Consider the following 18,748-nt stretch of genomic DNA (forward strand, 5'->3'; position numbering starts at 1 on the left):
TTTTTATATTTGGCTTAATTGGAAACATGTTACAAGTTCATAAGATACCAACACTGTAGTCCTATAAATAGTAAAGAACAATATTGACTTACCTGGAGAAATAGCTTACAACATGTTGCAGTATTACCAATTTTTGTTTTCAGTTGGTTCATAGGCTACTGATTTATATCAGTTAGTCAATCAATCATCTGTCGGATTATATCAGTAGTTTCTGAGATCATGGCATTCCACATTCAAAGATACAACACATTTCCTACAGACCAGCCTGTATAGGCCAGGGCCGTAGCAAAGGGGTATTTCGGGGGGGGGGAGTCAGACACCCCATGGAAATTTTACAAAAATAAAAATAGAAAGTGACAATAAACTAAATAAACATTCAGGGACATAATTGTAGAGTCAAGATATCTGTTGAATATCTTTTCTAAGAAGGCTCAAGTTGGATTTTAGATTGTAAAGTGAACTCGCCATTCGCTGCAAAACTATTGATCTTGATCGCATTGTTCTTGTTATGTATTTTAATATAAGATTTTTTAGTGTACTGCAATCTGAATATCAGCATAAATCACTTAAATATCATTGTCATAATGACAAGTCTTACATGCGCACACCACACACGCACAAGCACATTCATACCCCTCAAAGGCCGATCCTGGCTATACTACTGGTATATACGATCTTCTAACCTCAAAAACGGCGTACGATATATTTCTATAGACAAAACGCAATAGATCATTGCCCTATTCAGTAGCCAGGATCGTAATATACGGACAGTGTTGCCACATGTCCATTGAATACTTATCGTGTGTGCTCTTTAAGTGTTGTCTATGAAATGTAAACTCGTATAAGAGAATACTTAACGAGCTCGATGGCTGAAGTCGCTTAAGTGCGGCCAGTATCCAGTAATCGGGAGATCGTGGGTTCGAGCCCCACTGTCGGCAGCCCTGAAGATGGTTTTCCGTGGTTTCCCATTTTCAAACCAGGCAAATGCCGGGGCTGTACCTTAAGGCCACGGCCGCTTCCTTCCACTTCCTAGGCCTTTCCCATCCCATCGTCGCCATAAGACCTGTCTGTGTCGGTGTGACGTAAAGAAAATAGCAAAAAAAGAGAATACTTACTATAACCTATCCCTTATTACTCAAGGTTCAACTTATGTATAGGTACTCCATAAATTCGGCTACTGACAATCTACGCATCCCTCCCTAAAACAACTTCCAGATCTCGCCTTGAACTCCTAGACGGTACCAAATTATTAACAAACCTAATTACATAGTCGAAGAAGATTGCGTGTCAATAGCATGCAAGGCCGGAGAAAGCGAAGATACTCGCACTATCACACGTTGCGGCAGCGATCGCTCAATAAAAACAAGACAAATGAGGTCAACGCTTTCCTCTGCGATCAATGAAACGTAAACGGAGTTACGTCACAGACCAGCTTCTTCGGCACTCATTCATCTGTGGGCTAGCCCGAGGTGGTCCGCGTACCTGCTCGTGCTTTAACTACTATTACAGGATGCAGCTGAAATAACCAGTATATCCTGTACTACAGCTACTGGAGTAACCCATTAACAGTGAATTCTTAGGTAAATACATCAAACTCAATTTTAGAATTCTACGTGAATGTCAATCTCCTGATCATAACTAAAATAGTGGGACAATTTACTGATACATTTTTCTAATCTTAAATTGCTCACATTATTAAGTACTTGTTTTCAAGTACACATAATAGAAGCAAAGCATTGTATGCCAATACTGGATGTTGTTGATAGATTGGAATGATCACACGCAATGGGGAAATATACAAATTACTCTACGATGGAGCAATTTGGTGCTGTATAACTATTTGCTTGCACTTGTAATTTTACTGTCCTCTGGGGGAGACCGCTGTACCTAGAACCGCATTTTAAAAAATTGGTTTAATTTATTAATTTTTCATTAAAATCAAATAGTTTTTCTAGTGATACACTCCTTATTTATCTACAATAACAATTTAAGTCAAAGTGTATCACTGTAGTAGACCAGAGGTGCTCAGCTGGGCGCCCGTTGAGGCTAGCCCAGTGCGGCCGGGCTGGCGTGACGTAAATGCGGGCAGCTTACGTAGCAAGCATACGTCACAGTGAAGCGAGACAGCGAACGCACTTTGCAGGAAGGCGAGGGAGCATTGACGTTCGATTGTGATTGCGAAGCTCTCCTCCACTACTCAGCGAAGTGCTGACTATAATCACAACACCTGACCTTTTCAAGATATTGCGGATTGATTTACACTGCGCTCGATATAGGCTGAACAGTCAGTTTTATTTTCTTATATTTATTCAATCAAAGAAAACTGGCACGTATTTTGTTACAATCTACAAAGTTACAGGGTTTAAGCGTACAAGCTACGGTTTACAATTCCTTGAATGGGCATGGCAGTATTTCCATTTTAAAAAGGTAAAATTCCTGTTATTCATTAAGCAAAAAGTAGTATAATTACATAATTCAACAAGTTTACTGCTTGATTTTGCACAGTGTTGTAGTCGTGTGTGACTTTCCACGTTCAATGAATATCTGAAAATAATATTTTAAATTTAACAAGCGTCCGATGATAATAGCTAGCCTAGTGGGGACATAGATATTTACTATCCAAGATTAAAGTACAACAACAATGTAAATATGTCTGCCATATAGATGTATAGTATGCCTTCAAATACATAATCTAACTGTTGTTATTTCCGGTAAACATGATTTGATTGTTGGTGAGTTTATCAGATAATTTAAACCTAAACAACCACAAACCAGAGCTTATCCATCTTAATGTCGTATTATATTAGAAATGTTGCTAAAGCACCTCTTAAAATGTAATAGGGAAAATTGTAATTCATTACGGTACATCATACAAATATTTGAGGTTTTAGGCCTCTTTATTGTATCCAGTAAAAATATATAAATTGCAATGAACATAAATAACTTATTTCTTACATCGTAAATTGAGAATGACGTGAATTTCTGCCCTCTTTCATTATTTTCTACCTCCATTTCAAACTCGGTTATCGCCACGGTGAACAAGAGAGACTGGGAGAACTTCGCCCAACTTTCACGGCCTGTGACGTAGCCACGTCACTGTGGTTGAATAGCACAGACGTCATCACGTAGTTGCTCTAGGGAGCCGGTGTTTCTCGCTCCGCTCGGGACGGCTGTTTGTCACGTGACAAGTGAGCAGCAGTTAGGCGGGTTGCATACCGTGGCCGTACTGTACTGTCGCCACTAGCCTTCAGTACGTACTACGCCATGCACTTCCCCTACTTCTTCCCCTACTTGCTCGCTAAGCTGCTCTCGTTCCTCGAGAGCGGGGAGCAAACTGGCTCTGAAGGAATTTCGCTCTCGATTGACGATGCCTGGAATAGCATATGCTCATCGCCTGGCCGCCCATTTACAGCGCTGGGCGCCCGCGGGGTGGAATGCCCAGCGTGAGCATCTCTGGTGTACACAATATAAAGAAATGTCAATAGCTCAAGGTACAATATACCTTTGTACCTTTGGCCACCAGATAACAAGTGTAGTTTAGCTTATACTGTAAACAGTACAGGTATTGGCAGCATAAAATACATTTCTGCTTAACTGCCACTGTATCGAAACACTGAAGCACTGTAGCAACATATTTTTTATAATAAAACTGTTAGGGAATTCAAATTTTCATTCGAGGATCGTACATTTGAAACACAGTTCCATACCACCCAGTTACTTCACATCCCATTTACCTCACTCTACCCTACGGACAAAAGACTCCGTGTGAAGCAACAGCAAAAGCCCTAAGTTCCCTTTTCTAGGATTCAGTCAAAATTGGTGGTGGTGATGGTGGTGGTGTTGGTGATGGTGGTGGTGTTGGTGATGGTATTGGTTTAAGGGGAAGTACAACAAGCGACCCCCCCCCACCCCCCATAACGTTAATTCGGAGGAGTGCGGGTTGATAATTTGTTGATATCGTGATTATAGCCACGGGACCTCCAGTTTTACGTGTAATCCGAACCACAAGGATGTAACTTCATTTCAAAATCCCACGTGAACTGATTGGGATTCGAACCGGGTCCCCTAAAAAATGGGAGACTTCCGACCCTTTGAATAATGAGGGTATCCTTAAAAAGAAGGGAAGGGCCATGAATGTCGTGAAAATGAAAGAGTCCTTAGATCTAGCAAACTTAATACTGTCGGGGCCGAAAGAGGGCAGCAGTCGATCAAAGGAGGTCAGATAGAGAATATAAAAGTAAGGAGCATGACCCAAGTAAGCGGAAGAAATTCCAGAGGCGGCTACATGTTCCACGGTCACCAACTCACGCTCCTAAGTTGAGAGCCCCTGGGAATTAACGCCTTGAGTAGCCTCTTGTAACAGGCAGGAGATACTGCGGGTGTATTATTCTACCAATGGAGGTTGAACATTGTGTTAAAATACCACGACGAGTTTCCTTAGCTGAAGTCAAATAACTAAAATATTTCCGAATAAGGAGCCTCCGAGGCTCAGACGGCAGCGTGTCGGCCTCTCACCGCTGGATACCGTGGTTCAAATCCCAGTCACTCCATGTGAGATTTGTGCTGGACAAAGCGGAGGCGGGACAGGTTTTTCTCCGGGTACTCCGGTTTTCCCTGTCATCTTTCATTCCAGCAACACTCTCCAATAACATTTCATCTATCAGTCATTTATCATTGCGCCAGAGGAGTGCGCTAGGCTTCGGCAGCCGGCACATTTCCTATCCTCGACGCTAGATGGGGGCTTCATTCATTCCATCCCTGACCCGGTCAAATGACTGAAAAAAGGCTGTGGATTTTAATTTATTTACTTGTCGTAAACTGTGTGCTTATCACTCGGATCAGAACTGAATTCTTGCTTCTTGTTTGTGCAAGCGGGTGGGACCAAAGATCATTATCAATATCATCCCCGCATTCCGAATCTAAATGAAGTTTTGGTTAGCATATCATACGACGAGTAAGCAAGAGGTTCATGTTTTGCGATAATTTAGAAATCGCTTTAATTTTCTGAACTTGTTACTTGGTATTGAACCCATGACCTTTGTGCCCTAACAACATTATGCATAAATTAACAATTAAATTAAAAGTTGGATTCTTGATAGCATGGATTTGACACGTGACGAGGGGGTGATTACCTTCGGTCCCACACACTGGGGTACGTGACGTCAGCCACACGTGTCGACGGCGGAAGAATCTCAAGTCATTTTTGTGAACTATTTCAAAGCGCGTGTACATGGCGTGACCCAAGCCAAGTCAAAAAAATATAGTGCCTATCAAAGGGGGTCAATCATCTCACAAATCGAACCCGTATAAATTTTAAATGTCCATGAACACTACCGCCAGAAATGTAGCAAGCATGTAGTCACTTTCAAAACTCTTGAAATTACAGTTTAGTTTAGTCAGAAAATTTATAGAAATTTTCTTGGCGGCAAAGGGAGATATCCGAAGAGAGGGGGTAACTGCTATAAATATGAAGGGACGCCATGACGAAGTCTCCTTCTCCGGCATTTGTGATACAAAGCGGACGAAAAATTGTTGAGCTGCTCTGCGAAATCAAACAATAAAAGTAGACTGAGTTCAACTGCAGATTTTAGCCATTGTGGCTAGGTCTTGACTCCATGAGGAGATAGTTTTCTTGAGTGAAATAATTGTACCAGATAGGGCGATCAAAGTACTGAATAAATTCTAATGTGATTAAGTAATTCGTGTGCGGAAATAATTATAGTCCATCGTGTGCGCTCAGCAAACAAGTGAAGGGTATTTTCCTTTTTTTATGCTTTATTCCAGGAAACCTGAAGAAATATAATGATGATTTGTAAAGCCATGAATGTAAAAATGGCTAAATAAAATGCCAGGGTCGCAGGTGAGCCCTATGACGAACAATGGTGTGACTACATGAGGTAGGTGACTTTCCATCTTACTACCTATTATATCTTGTTTCATGATCTCTAAAAGTGTATTTGAATGGGGATATACAACGCAGTGGTCACCCCTACTAAGTTTTGTAAATGTGAGAATACGACTAAAAGAGTCATTTGTTTTATTTTACACTTGGATAAATTTTTGAAGTCTTGCGAGTGCCGTATAATGTTGTAAAAAGTTATTGAATAAGGTTTCGAAGTGATATCACGTCCAATGTAGATCGTCATCCGTGTGAGTGTACTGCCTATATTTTGTGATGTCAAATTAAGATGTTCATTCGACGTAAATTTTTCCTGTCTGCAATTTGACGCTAATAATGTAGGAATCCATGGTTACTCATTTTCAATCGAGTGGAAGCGCGCTGTCGGGTGAGAATCTAGGGTGATGAATTTGGTCACGGAGAGAAACGTTTTTCTAGGCCCATTTTAAACTGTGTCTGACTGACAATAAAAAGATCTAGTAGAATGTTTCAGTCATTTTTCGTAAAAATCAAGTTATTAAATACGATATCATTTATGCGAAGTTATTCATGATTAATGCATTGTGCGATATTAGACGTCGAGATTTCTAGTAAGGATTTTATTCCAGTTCTTTGTCGATGATAATTGTGGAGCTGGGAAACAGAGGTTAGTTTTGTTGATATGAGATTTATGAATCAGGTTGGACCTGTCATTGAAGCCGGGACACGATAGCCCGAGGTATATTTTATAATGTTGGGAATGGAAAGAAATACATAGAAATCCATAGCGGTATTAATTGGCGACGCGTATAATTAGTGTGGGCATCTTGAAGCATAATCTGTGCATTTTGTTGGTTAGAATATCGTATTTGTTTAATTATGTCGGCAGAGTTTAAAGGAGAGCATTTTGAGAAGCCAGTCAACTGGAACAAACCAGGTGTTTCATGTTACTGCCAAGCGAACTTGGGGACGAGAGGCCTCAGCTGAGAGGGTTACACCATATGATAACGGGACAGGCGTGGAATTGAGATTGTATTCTCGGCCGGGGAGAACGTTAAAATGCTGGATTTAGTTGAAATTCATAGCCGGTAATAATCTGAGTATTGTGGAATACTGTAAAATGTGTTTAATTGGGGACGTAATTAACATTTGAAATCACGAACTTCGAGTATAAGGAACAGAGTAACCAAATTCAGGGTTGTCCAAAATATAGAGCGATGGTTGTGATGATTGGTTTGTCTGTGAGGGGTGTGCAAAATTCATAAATGGTATGACGAGATATGACATCGTAATTATATGGCGAGTTGTTTGGTTTGTACGTAGATTATTAGGATATCCAAGTGTTAATAACGGTTAGGACTAGATTAGATTTTAAAGTGTGAGATCATGAGACAAGATATATAACTGGACATGAATTATGTAACAATTCTTTTCCGGCCAGATAAATATCACAAGATTGAATTCACATCACAGCTGCGTAGGAATTTGTGAAGAAACCAGAGTCCGCGGAGATAAAATTTACTGTTCTTTAACATTTCGTTAAATCATTTAAATTTATTTAATTATTAAATTCAGTGAAACCGCATTTTGAAATAACTTTAATCAAGCGAATAACTTGGAGATGCATTCTGGCAATTTTAGTTTGTTTTCTGGGGAATATTTAAATGTAAAGTAACGATTAAGGGGACATATCCGAAGGAAATGATTTTACTGCCACAAAGTTTGTGAGCATTGCTATTGTTGTAATTATTGAACTTTGATTGATTGAGCAGTGAATGTGCTGGGGATAGTAAAGTGGAAACTTTGGTCATCAACCGATGTAACTTAATTGTGTTTAGCCTTCAGCCTAGAAACTTGGATGGTCAGGGGGTCATCAACCTCAGTGACTTAGATTAGGGCCATATGCCATTGTAGCATCATTTCCTTGCGGTCATCATCCACAATGACTTTAAAGTAACTTAGAAGATTAGATGTCGGTCCATGACATAGACGCAGGTCACATCGATTCAATTAAGGGTCCATGCCGTAGAACCACTGTGTGGCACACACCGATTGGACGGCCTTAATTATACCCAGAGTCCAGAGTTCGTGTTACGAGGGCTGGACCATAACGAATCACTATGATGGTACATGTGGTCTCACATGGAAGCCGAATTTAAGGATTTCCAGACTTTCCTTTCTTAAATGATTAATAATTGAGACAATGGTTTCTAGTATGAATGCCCGTCAGGCAGTTACGTTAAAGTCTCACACCAGTGTTCTGACCTTTATGTAAAATGATTGTGGTGTCCAGTGGACACAATTGACTATGACACCGTTGACATATCAGATTGCTTCAGAATTTTCCTGAATAAATGGGTATCTTTTAAATAGACCTTTCATTCCAGTAGATAGATTAGAATTACTGAACCCTACCTTTACCTCAGCAAGTGACGAAGAACCCGATACTACCCAAGAGACAGATCTCATGAACTTTGCTGATAGGTAAGAAAGGTAGGTATCCCTCAATATGGACCAAAGGGTTCAGTATAGATGATGCCTAACTGGAGCAATAAAGGCGTGGTTCAGATTCATCTCCAGAAATTGACAAATTTAGAAACAAGATTTCAGTTACCGGATAAGAATTCGGTCCATGAGTGTGGCGTTAATTCCAAGACGAAGTAGGGTCACCAGATCGGTGAAGTGAAAAACAAAACCAAGTCGGTGACTCGTGGGAACATGACCTGATGATGGCACAATGCAACCCTAAACCTTTCAAAATAATGATTAATAAGGTTATGAAAACACTGTGGAAACATGATGACGCAGGTGCTATAATAGGTAGTAAAAATAAATATGTCAAACCCAAGTGTTTGGCCTTTGCTGATGATTTGGCACTCTTCGCTGAGACAGAACAGGAAGCAATAACACAGATAAATGAACTACAGGAGATAGCCGAGAAAACAGGTTTAAATATCTCCTTCACAAAAACAGGGATGATGAGCACGGACAGGAATTATGTGAAAAGAACAATGACGACGAAATATGGCGAAGTGAAGGTCATAAAGCAGTTTAAATATCTGGGAGAGATTATCAGCAGCAACGGGATGGATAAAGAGGCCATGGAAAATAGGAGACTTAAGTTGGAAAGGCTAAACACTGCCACCAAAGCCATTTACAACAAAAAAATCTTTCCATTAATGCCAAACTAAGACATTATGATGCTGTGGTAAAACCAGTGATTCTGTGTGGGGTGGAAACAGCAACGTTAACGAACCTGGAAAAATTACTAAAGATTGAAAGGAGAATATTAAGGAGGATTTACGGCCCAAGGGTGGTAGAGGGAAACTACAGATTACGATCAAATAAGGAGATATACAAAAGAGCAGAAGACCTGGAAACAACAAAAAGGAAAAGACGGTTGCTATTCTATGGACACATGGTCAGAATGGATCCAGCAAGGTTAAATAAACAAATCTTTAATAAGATATACTACTTGAAGAGCCAGGGGGGTTATGCCAAGCAGATGGAGGAAGAACTTAAGAGGTTATGAATTGCAGATGAAGAATGTCGTGATAGAGACCAATTCATAAAAAGACTTTCCAACATAAAAGTTCTTGTGGAAGAAAAGAAAGAGTGCAGAGGGGGGAGATGGACTGAAGAGAGAAGAGTGCAACATTCTGAAAAAATGAAGGCACTGTGGAGAAAAAGGAAGGAAGAAGGGATGATAAGAAGGAAGTGAAGTGGTATTTGCGTGGTCCTAAGTTTGACCGGTTCGCAAAAAAGGAAGAAAAAGTAGAATAAATCCCAATTAAAACGACCAGGCCTGGTTTGATCATACTAACAATATATTCCCTATTTTACAGTCTTCACTTTGGCCGTATTTTCAAGAAGTTCTAATGTTAGGCTATGCCGTAGTTGTTTGTTCTTCAAACGGTATGATGGTAAGCGGGATGAAAAATTAGGTTTTGAGTTTCACCAAGAGGAAATGTCTTCTCAGTTTTAATTACTGGAGTGAAAATGCCTCAGTGTTAATAAAAGGGAAAATCTTCAATGCGGTAACCACATTAACGAATAAAGGATACATATGGTTATGATGGTATTTACGGGCGCTAGTAAGGAGTTAGAGGAAAGGGCGTATAAGTCTCTGGTAACATCCTAGTTAGAGTATTGTTTCAGTGTATGGGACCTTCACCAGGATTGATTAGAGAACTGTAAAAGATCCAGAGGAAAGCAGCACGATATCTGCATATGTTCGCAAAATGTCCTAGTTCTTTGAAATAATTTAAGAGAAGACCAGGTAAACAACTGATAGGGAATATGCCACCTGGGCTATGCGCCGACACCGGGTTTCTTTTTCTACAAGTTGCTTTACGTCCCACCGACTCAGATAGGTCTTATGGCGACGATGGGACAAGAAAAGGGCTAGGAGTTGGAAGGAAGCGGCCGTGGCCTTAATTAAGGTACAGCCCCAGCATTTGCCTGGCGTGAAAGTGGCAAACTACGGAAAATCATATTCAGGGCTGCCGACAGTGGAGTTCGAACCCACTATCTTACGAATACTGCATACTGGCCGTACTTAAGAGACTGCAGCTATCGAGCTCAATACACCGGGTTTTACCTTCTCCCAATATCATAATAATCTCACAACCGCATGTGTAGGTTGCCCATAGGTGTCAAACAGAAAGACCTGCATCAGGCGAGCCGAATATGTCCTTGGAAACTGCCCGCACTAACAACCATACGCAAAATAAAAATCTACTCGTGGTAGTTGAGGTCATACAATTATTATTATTATTATTATTATTATTATTATTATTTACTGTTATTTTCTAGTACACGATTACATGGTACTGAGGTTTTCATTCATACATAAATACACGTCTCTCAGGGTGTCACGAACCTCATAAAGCATTGGTGCATAACAATTCTAATTTCGTACGGCTACTGCTAGTCTGATGCAGCCCTTGTAAGGCAGACCCTCCAACGAGGGTGAACGGTTTCTGCCGTGTACAGGAAACTGCGTGTTGTTGTGGGGGAAGATAATGTTGCAGGGATATTGAGGACAGCACAAACACCGAGTCCCCGGAGCAAGGGAATTAACTATTTATGATTAAAATTGCCGGTCCGGAATCGAACCTGAGACCCTCTGAACTGAACGCTGACCATTCAGTCAAGGAACCGGACTTCCTCGAGGTAGTACAGCTCTTTTCAGACACTCTCGTAATGGCGTGTGCCTTTTAACCAAATACGAGCCCTCCTGTCATTCTTAAATCTGTCAGTACCGGGAATGAAACCCGGGTCTCCAGGGACGGCAGCTAATAGAGCTAACCGTTACGCTGCACATGAGGGCACTGTCCACATAAAAACTATTTTTTGTTCCTCGGTATCTGGAACTGGTGGCTAATGTTAGAAGACGACACACACATTGCGCAGCTTTGTAACATCAAACCAGAACGTTTTCTTCACATCATTATTAGGAATGTTGAAGTTCAACTGACCTGGAGAGTGAAGCCGAAGGAGCCGTTCCTCTTCTCGACGATAATGGTGCGGCGCCGCCTATCCTCCTCCGGCTTGCTCGCCGTCACGCGGTCTGGCTTCACTCGCTCCAGGATTTGTGACTGGAACAAGAAAAACAACTGTCATCTGCTGCACGAAATAACATCCCGCAGTATAAATACATGTAAAATCTCCAGGTAAGGAAAGTTAATTACAAGAAAATGGTCTACGACCAAGAAACATTGATATACATTCAATTATCAAGGAAAAAGCTGTTCAAATGGCCGCAATTGGCGTAAGATATATATAACTCTATAAACCCTATCAACTATTTTAATTCTCCAGAAACAAGTTATTTAAAAATGTGCATTTAAAAAAATGCTAGTCTATTAACAATTTTCACGGAAGGGAACCGTAATTTAATTCATCGATTGCGAATATTAAGAACATTCAAGCTCTTTAGGTGTTTTCAACCGTGAAATCACCATCGTTTCTTCCCAGTGTGGCTCGTCGGCTGGATATCCATATCTCTCCAAGACGCTGGCGGCTTTTACGCCTTTGAAACTAGACAGGCAGTAAGTCAAGTTGAATTACGTACTTCCCCTAGTTCACCATCACTGCATTGTCCTACAAGGAGGCTTGCAATGGTGACAGGCATCGAATCACAACCCACAGTGTAAAAGAAAGAGGAAGGCACAGACAAATATGGTGTAAATGTTTCTACACCGAGGGTCTGAAAGGAAGACCTGAAGCGTAATAAAGTAGATGGTTGCCAACAAGAGCAGATGGAGATATTTTGTCGATGTCCTAAATACCACAATGAATTAAAGTAATTCTTGCCCTTTAATCATTCCAGTCTTTGACAATTAACTAGAGCAATTGGAGCCATATTATTAGTAAAATGATTCCTTCGCAATAAAAAACTTCTCTTCCAGTGCGTGGTACAGTAATGTCCTCTCTCGTCTGATTAATCAGTCCTTATGTATATGGAGAAACGTTAAGACACGAGCAGTAACTTTTGAAACTAGAACGATGTCGTAATCTGCCTTTAGTACAGTCAATAAGTCTGAAGCAATGAAGGTAAACGGTTCGTGTCAAATGGATCCATGCTCTTTGCTGTGTGCTGTATATGTCAGGTAACATGCAGACATCATCTTTCCAGTCTTCAAACTTCTCTCCACATATTATAGCCTTCCTCCCTATCCGGAATCGGACCCTCCCGACCACCACTACAAATCTCACTTCTTCACTACAGAGATAATATTTATAATGCGTTATAAAGTATTATCTTTCCTCAAGCTATTAGTTTTAATGCGCGTAGTTACGGATGGAAACAATCGGGGAGAAATTATATCACTTACAATCCATCTAGGAAACAATCAGATGCTCCACCTAGCATCTCAATCCGGAATATACGTGCGTGATAATTCGAAGCCCCAACAATATCCCAGGATACTAAAAACAAACATCAATGAAGGTGTTCACAAAGCTGAAGCAATACTGACATTTGTAGGAAGTACTAAATAATCATTTTGAATTATTCCCCCCAACAAAAAAAAAAAAAAATTGGTTTTCCGATATGAATAATAATAATAATAATTTCGTGTGGATATTTCTAGCCGGGTGCAGCCCTTGTAAGGCAGACCCTCCGATGAGTGTGGGCGGCATCTGTCATGTGTAGGTAACTGCGTGTTATTGTGGTGGAGGATAGTGTTATGTGTGGTGTGTGAGTTGCAGGGATGTTGGGGACAGCACAAACACTCAGCCCCCGGGGCATTGGAATTAACCAATGAAGGTTAAAATCCCCGACCCGACCTGGAATCGAACCCGGGGCCCTCTGAACCGAAGGCCAGTACGCTGGCTATTCAGCCAACGAGTCGGACTTCCGATATGAAGAAACCGATTGATTGAAAACATATTTTGATTCATAAATATTGAATTAAAAACTGATAGCGTTTAATTAATTTAATTTTCAATCAAATCTTGAAGTACCATGAATTTTTGGAAATTGAATCAAGCGATACAGTAAGAACAAACAGCAAGTACAAGTGTGAAGGAATGATTTGATCTCGTAACGAACTCCCCTGTAGAAAAATGTAACATAGATGCCTAAAATATATTCCATTATATTTCATAATATCAGAGGGAATCTTTCCTAATCGAAGACCTCAGAATAAAGCACCATCAGCCATCTACAGTCTACTCAACCAAAGTTCTTGAAGAGCGACAACAAAAAGAAGTGAAATCTGGAGTGAATTTTTTGCAACAAATTAAGTTAACTACGGAATGGAAAGGAACGAACTACGACTAAGAAACAAAGTCACACGCTTCGCCGTACTTGGTTTTCACCATAAGCTATGAATGACCAAATAATTTCATGATCCAAAGACTGTATTTGTACATTATGCAAGGAATATTGCAACCGGTATCACGTCAAGAATAAATGTAAATTACGAATGAAATCGCTGTTGAAACTTTGTAACACCGATTAGCTTAAGCTTAATGGAATGGGTAAGAGTCGGGTGAGTGAAGGTAGCGCCATAGCCTTAATTAAAGCACAGCCATTTGCCTGGCGAGGAATCAGGAAAGCATGAAAAAGCATTGAGGACTGCCGATTGTGGGCTTCGAACTCATCTCTCGACTGCAAGCTTCCAGCTACGCGATCCACATTGTTTAGTCAAATAACTCACTATGTAGTCAAACAACACCCATTTTACTGGGGTCTTGAATACTGCTTTGTATATTTAGAAATCAAATAGTGAAAGAAAAATTCGATATCAAAGGGTCACTTCTTGTTTTTTTTCTTGTCTATTATGTCAAGGAATGTGTAACTGATATTTTACTTTAACGTTTTCGTTTCGATTTTCCTACCCGATATTACGTGCTTTTTCAGAACTTTGACAAAACATTGAATGTCAGACATTTCACTATACAGTTCCAGCAGCTGGTAGAATTAGAGCAGAATCCTGCTAAGCCGGACTCTGCAAACCCAAAAGTGGGATAATCCGAAGAAAATATGCGATCGAGGAAAAATCCCAATTTCTTTTTTAGCTATTTTGTTTTTTTACGTCGCACCGACACAGATATGTCTTAAGGCGACGATGGGAGAGGAAAGGCCTAGGAAGTGGAAGGAAGTGGCCGTGGCCTTAATTAAGGTACAGCCCCGGCATTTGCCTGGTGTGAAAATGGGAAACCACGGAAAACCATCTTCAGGGCTGCCGACAGTGGGGCTCGAACCCACTATCTCCCGATTACTGGATACTGGCCGCATTTAAGCGACTGCAGCTATCGAGCTCGATAATCCCAATTTCAATGTAAACGTTTTCATCATAGTATTGTGCTTAAAAATATCTGTTTAAGCTGGCATTTAGCTAGGCTGAGTGGCTCAAACGATTAAGGCGCTAGCCCTCTGACCCCAGCTTGGCAGGTTCGATCCTGGCTCAGTCCGGTGCTATATGAAGGTGCTCAAATACGTCAGCCTCGTGTCGGTAAATTTACTGGCACGTAAAAGAACTCCATCAGGACAAAATTCCGGCACCTTGGCGACACCGAAAACCGTCAAAAGTAATTAGTGGGACGTAATACAATAATATTAATATAATCCAAACGCAGTACAATACATTGTTAATTCAATTCTAGGATAATTTTGCTTCATTTGTAGTCAGTTCTGTGCGGTTCGGGTCATGTAGCTGTGTGCTTGCATTTGAGAGATAGCGGGTTCAGACTAGAGTTCTATATACCCGGGTATGGAGACCATAGATTAAATGAAATAGTCTGACGCCTGGCTGTATCGGCAAACCGCCGAACGTTTCTGTGAAGCTGTGTTGTATACCACAATCGAGTATATCCGCCGAGTCTGTTTATGTTCGGTCTTTTATGTGAAATGTGTCCCTTCTGATTTCCCCAGCTTGCCGTGAAAAAACAACAAAAAAGAAAAAAAAAACACAAACAACTTAGTCATACAACATAGTATTTGTTTCGCTTTAATTGCTATTATGAGTGAGATTATTAATATAATTTTGTTTGTTAACACAATGAGAATAATGTAATGGCGTGTGGCCTCCGGGGAGGTCTGATGCAGATATTTCGAGTTGACGCCTGATAGGCGACCTGCACGTCTGTGAGAATGGGGCCCTACCTGTGATGAAAATTCTAATGGTGAAGACGACGCACACACAGCCAGCCTCCGAGCCGTCTGAATTAACCAGTAAAGGTTAATATTCCTGACCCGGCCGGGAATCGAATTCGGGACCCCTTGGAACAAAGGCCAGCACGCTAACCATTCAGCCACGGACACAATGAGAATACAAAATGTTCAATATTTAAAACACAAATAGACCTCCTCGCAAAGCAAACTTTGGGCTGAGAGACTTGGAACTAGGAGACGAACAGCTCGACTAAATGGAATGTTTCGAGCTGTCAGTGGAGAGATGGATTAGGATGGAATTAGTAGAATACATTTCAGTGGAGTTTTCAAAGTAGACAACATCATAAAATTAAGATAAAGTTCTAATTCAAGAGGACAAATTGGCGCCAATACTCTTTTATAGGAAGAGAAAGTAAGGATTGGAATAATTTATCAAGGGATATGTTTGAAATCATTTAAGGAAAGACTACGTAAACAGCATATAGGGAATCTGCCACCTGGGCGAGAGACCTAAATGCAGATCAATGCTGATGAAGTGATTGATTGCGCATGGATCTTACAGTTTTCAGTTGCGATTTTAAATGCCTATAGACACAATCTATTCCGTACCTAAGAACCAGTAGCACGTAAGGACCAAATGCAAATATTTCACTACAAGGTAAACAAATACAAAACTGTAAAAAAAAAATGAAAGTCTTAGGAATCGGTCTCTCATAATTAAATAGCTCAATTATTTTGAAGTAAGAGAATAAGCATCATTGTATTTGTCCATGTCAGTCACGCGATATTGTACCGCCGCAATTCGGCTGTGTTCTGTCAGTTACACAGTGTTGTTCTCAATCTACTGTAATCGCAGGGGAACGATCGGGAAGCAATGAAATGTTTAGCCGACTACTACCATCGCATTATGTTCACTTTAAAAAAAAATTCGTGTGATTTCTAGCCGGGTGCAGCCCTTGTAAGGCAGACGCTCCAATGAGGGTGGGCGGCATCTGCCATGTGTAGGTAACTGCGTGTTATTGTGGTGGAGATAAGTGTTATGTTTGGTGTGTGATTTGCAGGGATGTTGGGGACACTACAAACACCCAGCCCCCGAGCCAATGGAATTAACCAATGAAGGTTAAAATCCCCAACCCGGCCGGGAATTGAACCCGGGACCCTCTGAACCGAAGGCCAGTACGCTGACCATTCAGCCAGAGTCGGACATCATGTTCACTGAAGGATCGAGTATACGCCAGTTTCTGCAGGACTCTAGTTTAAATCCCACTGCCGACAGCCGCGAAGGTGGTTGTATGCGGTTCCCATTTTCGCACCATGCAAATGAAAGGTTGTAAGGCCACGGTCACTCCTTCACAGCCACAGCCCTGTCCTACCCCATCGTCACTGTAAGACCTGCCTGAGTCTGTGTGACGTTAGACCAATATAAAAACGAAGTCAAGCTACGAAATTACAAAGAGGCCTACAGTGAGCAATTTTGTATGGCGTTTTGTGTAGTAGTTACAAAACAAGTTAATTGCATGAAACATCATTACTGTATTTTTAATACGTTATTTAACAATACAAATTTAGGTAACCTTCATTCACATTTATATTAAAACGCAGTAACGCTCAGTGAGCGGCAAAAAAGTCGGTAATCTTATTTTGGCGTAAAGAATTAAGCCAGATTGATTATGCGATATTGCTGCAACCAGGGGCGGCCGTGCCTTATGTGCTGAAGTGCTGCAGCACATTGCCTATTCGGAAAATAAATTAGTTTAAAAATATTATCTACAATCAAATACAGTGCACTGAAAAAAGGCGTCAGCCAAAGAATATGAAATTATTCAACTCCCCTCACAACCAGGTAACTACTGGTGCGCTTCACAACGGGTGCTGTGCGATCACAGCTCAGCGAGCTTTTAGCCAGTAACCAGGAACTCTGCCTTTTGCGCATGCGTGTCGAACTTTTCCGATACAAAGATAATGTGTTCCGATAGGCTGTGGAAACAACAGCAAAGACATCACTTCACAGCGATTATTCGTTCAACCACAGGGAGGCAGCACTTGCACTAGTCACACTTGCATTACGACCGATATGAGAAAGTGGCAACTGGCACCCTCTTGAGTCAGCGGTGGTATTTAAGAGGATCGCTCAAAGCAAACGGGAAAACGAAATACTATAGAGCTGTTCGCGCCAGGTCTTTTAATACCAAAGAGGATAGAATACTACCAACTTGCCTATTCCATAGCCACATTTGTAAATCGATGAACTATAAAAATTGTACTTATGTTGTCAGAATAAGGACATGATAGTGTGATTTTCTTTAATTAAAATGTTTTTATAGTGTCATTTATAAACTATACATAACATATAATTTTGCATTACGATGTTGCTGGTTCTATTTCAATGATGTTCGTAACATTGGGGAGTTCTGTTTTTGCGCGCTCACACTAAGTGTTTGAGATCGTGAATATTTTGCCATTGCAGGTGTTATTGTGTGTTTAATTATATAGTTTTTTATGTGGAATGTGTATATGTGTTGGGGTTGTTTGCATGTTTCTTCAGTGTGGAAAACTCAGTGGAGAGCCTCTTGAAAACTACATACCGGTATATTTCTAAATATTTTTATTTTTTGGAGTGGGGATGGGTTACAGCACACAACTGATTTTCTGCACCAGCCGCCACTGGCTGCAACGTGCCATAAACATCACGTCGGTCAGCGTAGCACCAGCGTACTGTTCTACGTAACTACTGCACGTACACTATAAGACATACATGTTTTTTTCGGATAATCCGACCAGACTGCAGCCAAGTTCGGATTAGCAGGGCTATGCTGTAGTAGGCTCGATTCGTCGTCAGCAGCATCTACTAACCAATAACAACTCTTAACTAGACTGATGACATTTCAGGTTTCTCTAGTAAGTACTGTAACTCCTTCAAGATATCCTCTTCCTGTAACTTAAAATGAACTACCGTGAACATAAGCGGCTCCATAACTTGTGTATCATTAGAATCAAGCATAAGTTTGGTACTTAAATTATGATGCACAATCAGGTAATTATTGTGGGGGGCGGGGGTGTGGAGGCATGATTAATATGAACACAGGCATGTGAAATGGTGAACAACTATTAATGCAAATATTACTATAAAACAACAATATTCACAAACAAACAAAAAACTGAACAATAATAGAGCTTGCTTCCCAAATACATTGTTCAACGAGATTATGTACGGAGTTTTCCATAGTATTCACAAGTAAACAGAA

General features: G+C 40.7%; 1 protein-coding gene across 4 annotated transcripts in view; it reads right to left on the reverse strand.

Moving 5' to 3' along the window:
* Nucleotides 1-18,748, reverse strand: part of LOC136871959 (putative uncharacterized protein DDB_G0291608) — a 609,035-nt gene that overhangs the window by 140,824 nt on the left and 449,463 nt on the right. For all 4 annotated transcript variants that reach the window (XR_010859845.2, XM_067145717.2, XM_068227275.1 and 1 more), the window contains exon 2: nucleotides 11,359-11,478. Coding sequence is in view for 2 of the 4 variants with exons in the window: in XM_067145717.2 (XP_067001818.2) it covers nucleotides 11,359-11,478 (120 nt within the window). In the remaining 2 variants the exon portion in view is untranslated. The remainder of the gene's footprint in view (nucleotides 1-11,358; nucleotides 11,479-18,748) is intronic.

Source organism: Anabrus simplex, chromosome 4 (assembly GCF_040414725.1).
Source record: "Anabrus simplex isolate iqAnaSimp1 chromosome 4, ASM4041472v1, whole genome shotgun sequence".
NCBI classification, from domain to species: domain Eukaryota; kingdom Metazoa; phylum Arthropoda; class Insecta; order Orthoptera; family Tettigoniidae; genus Anabrus; species Anabrus simplex.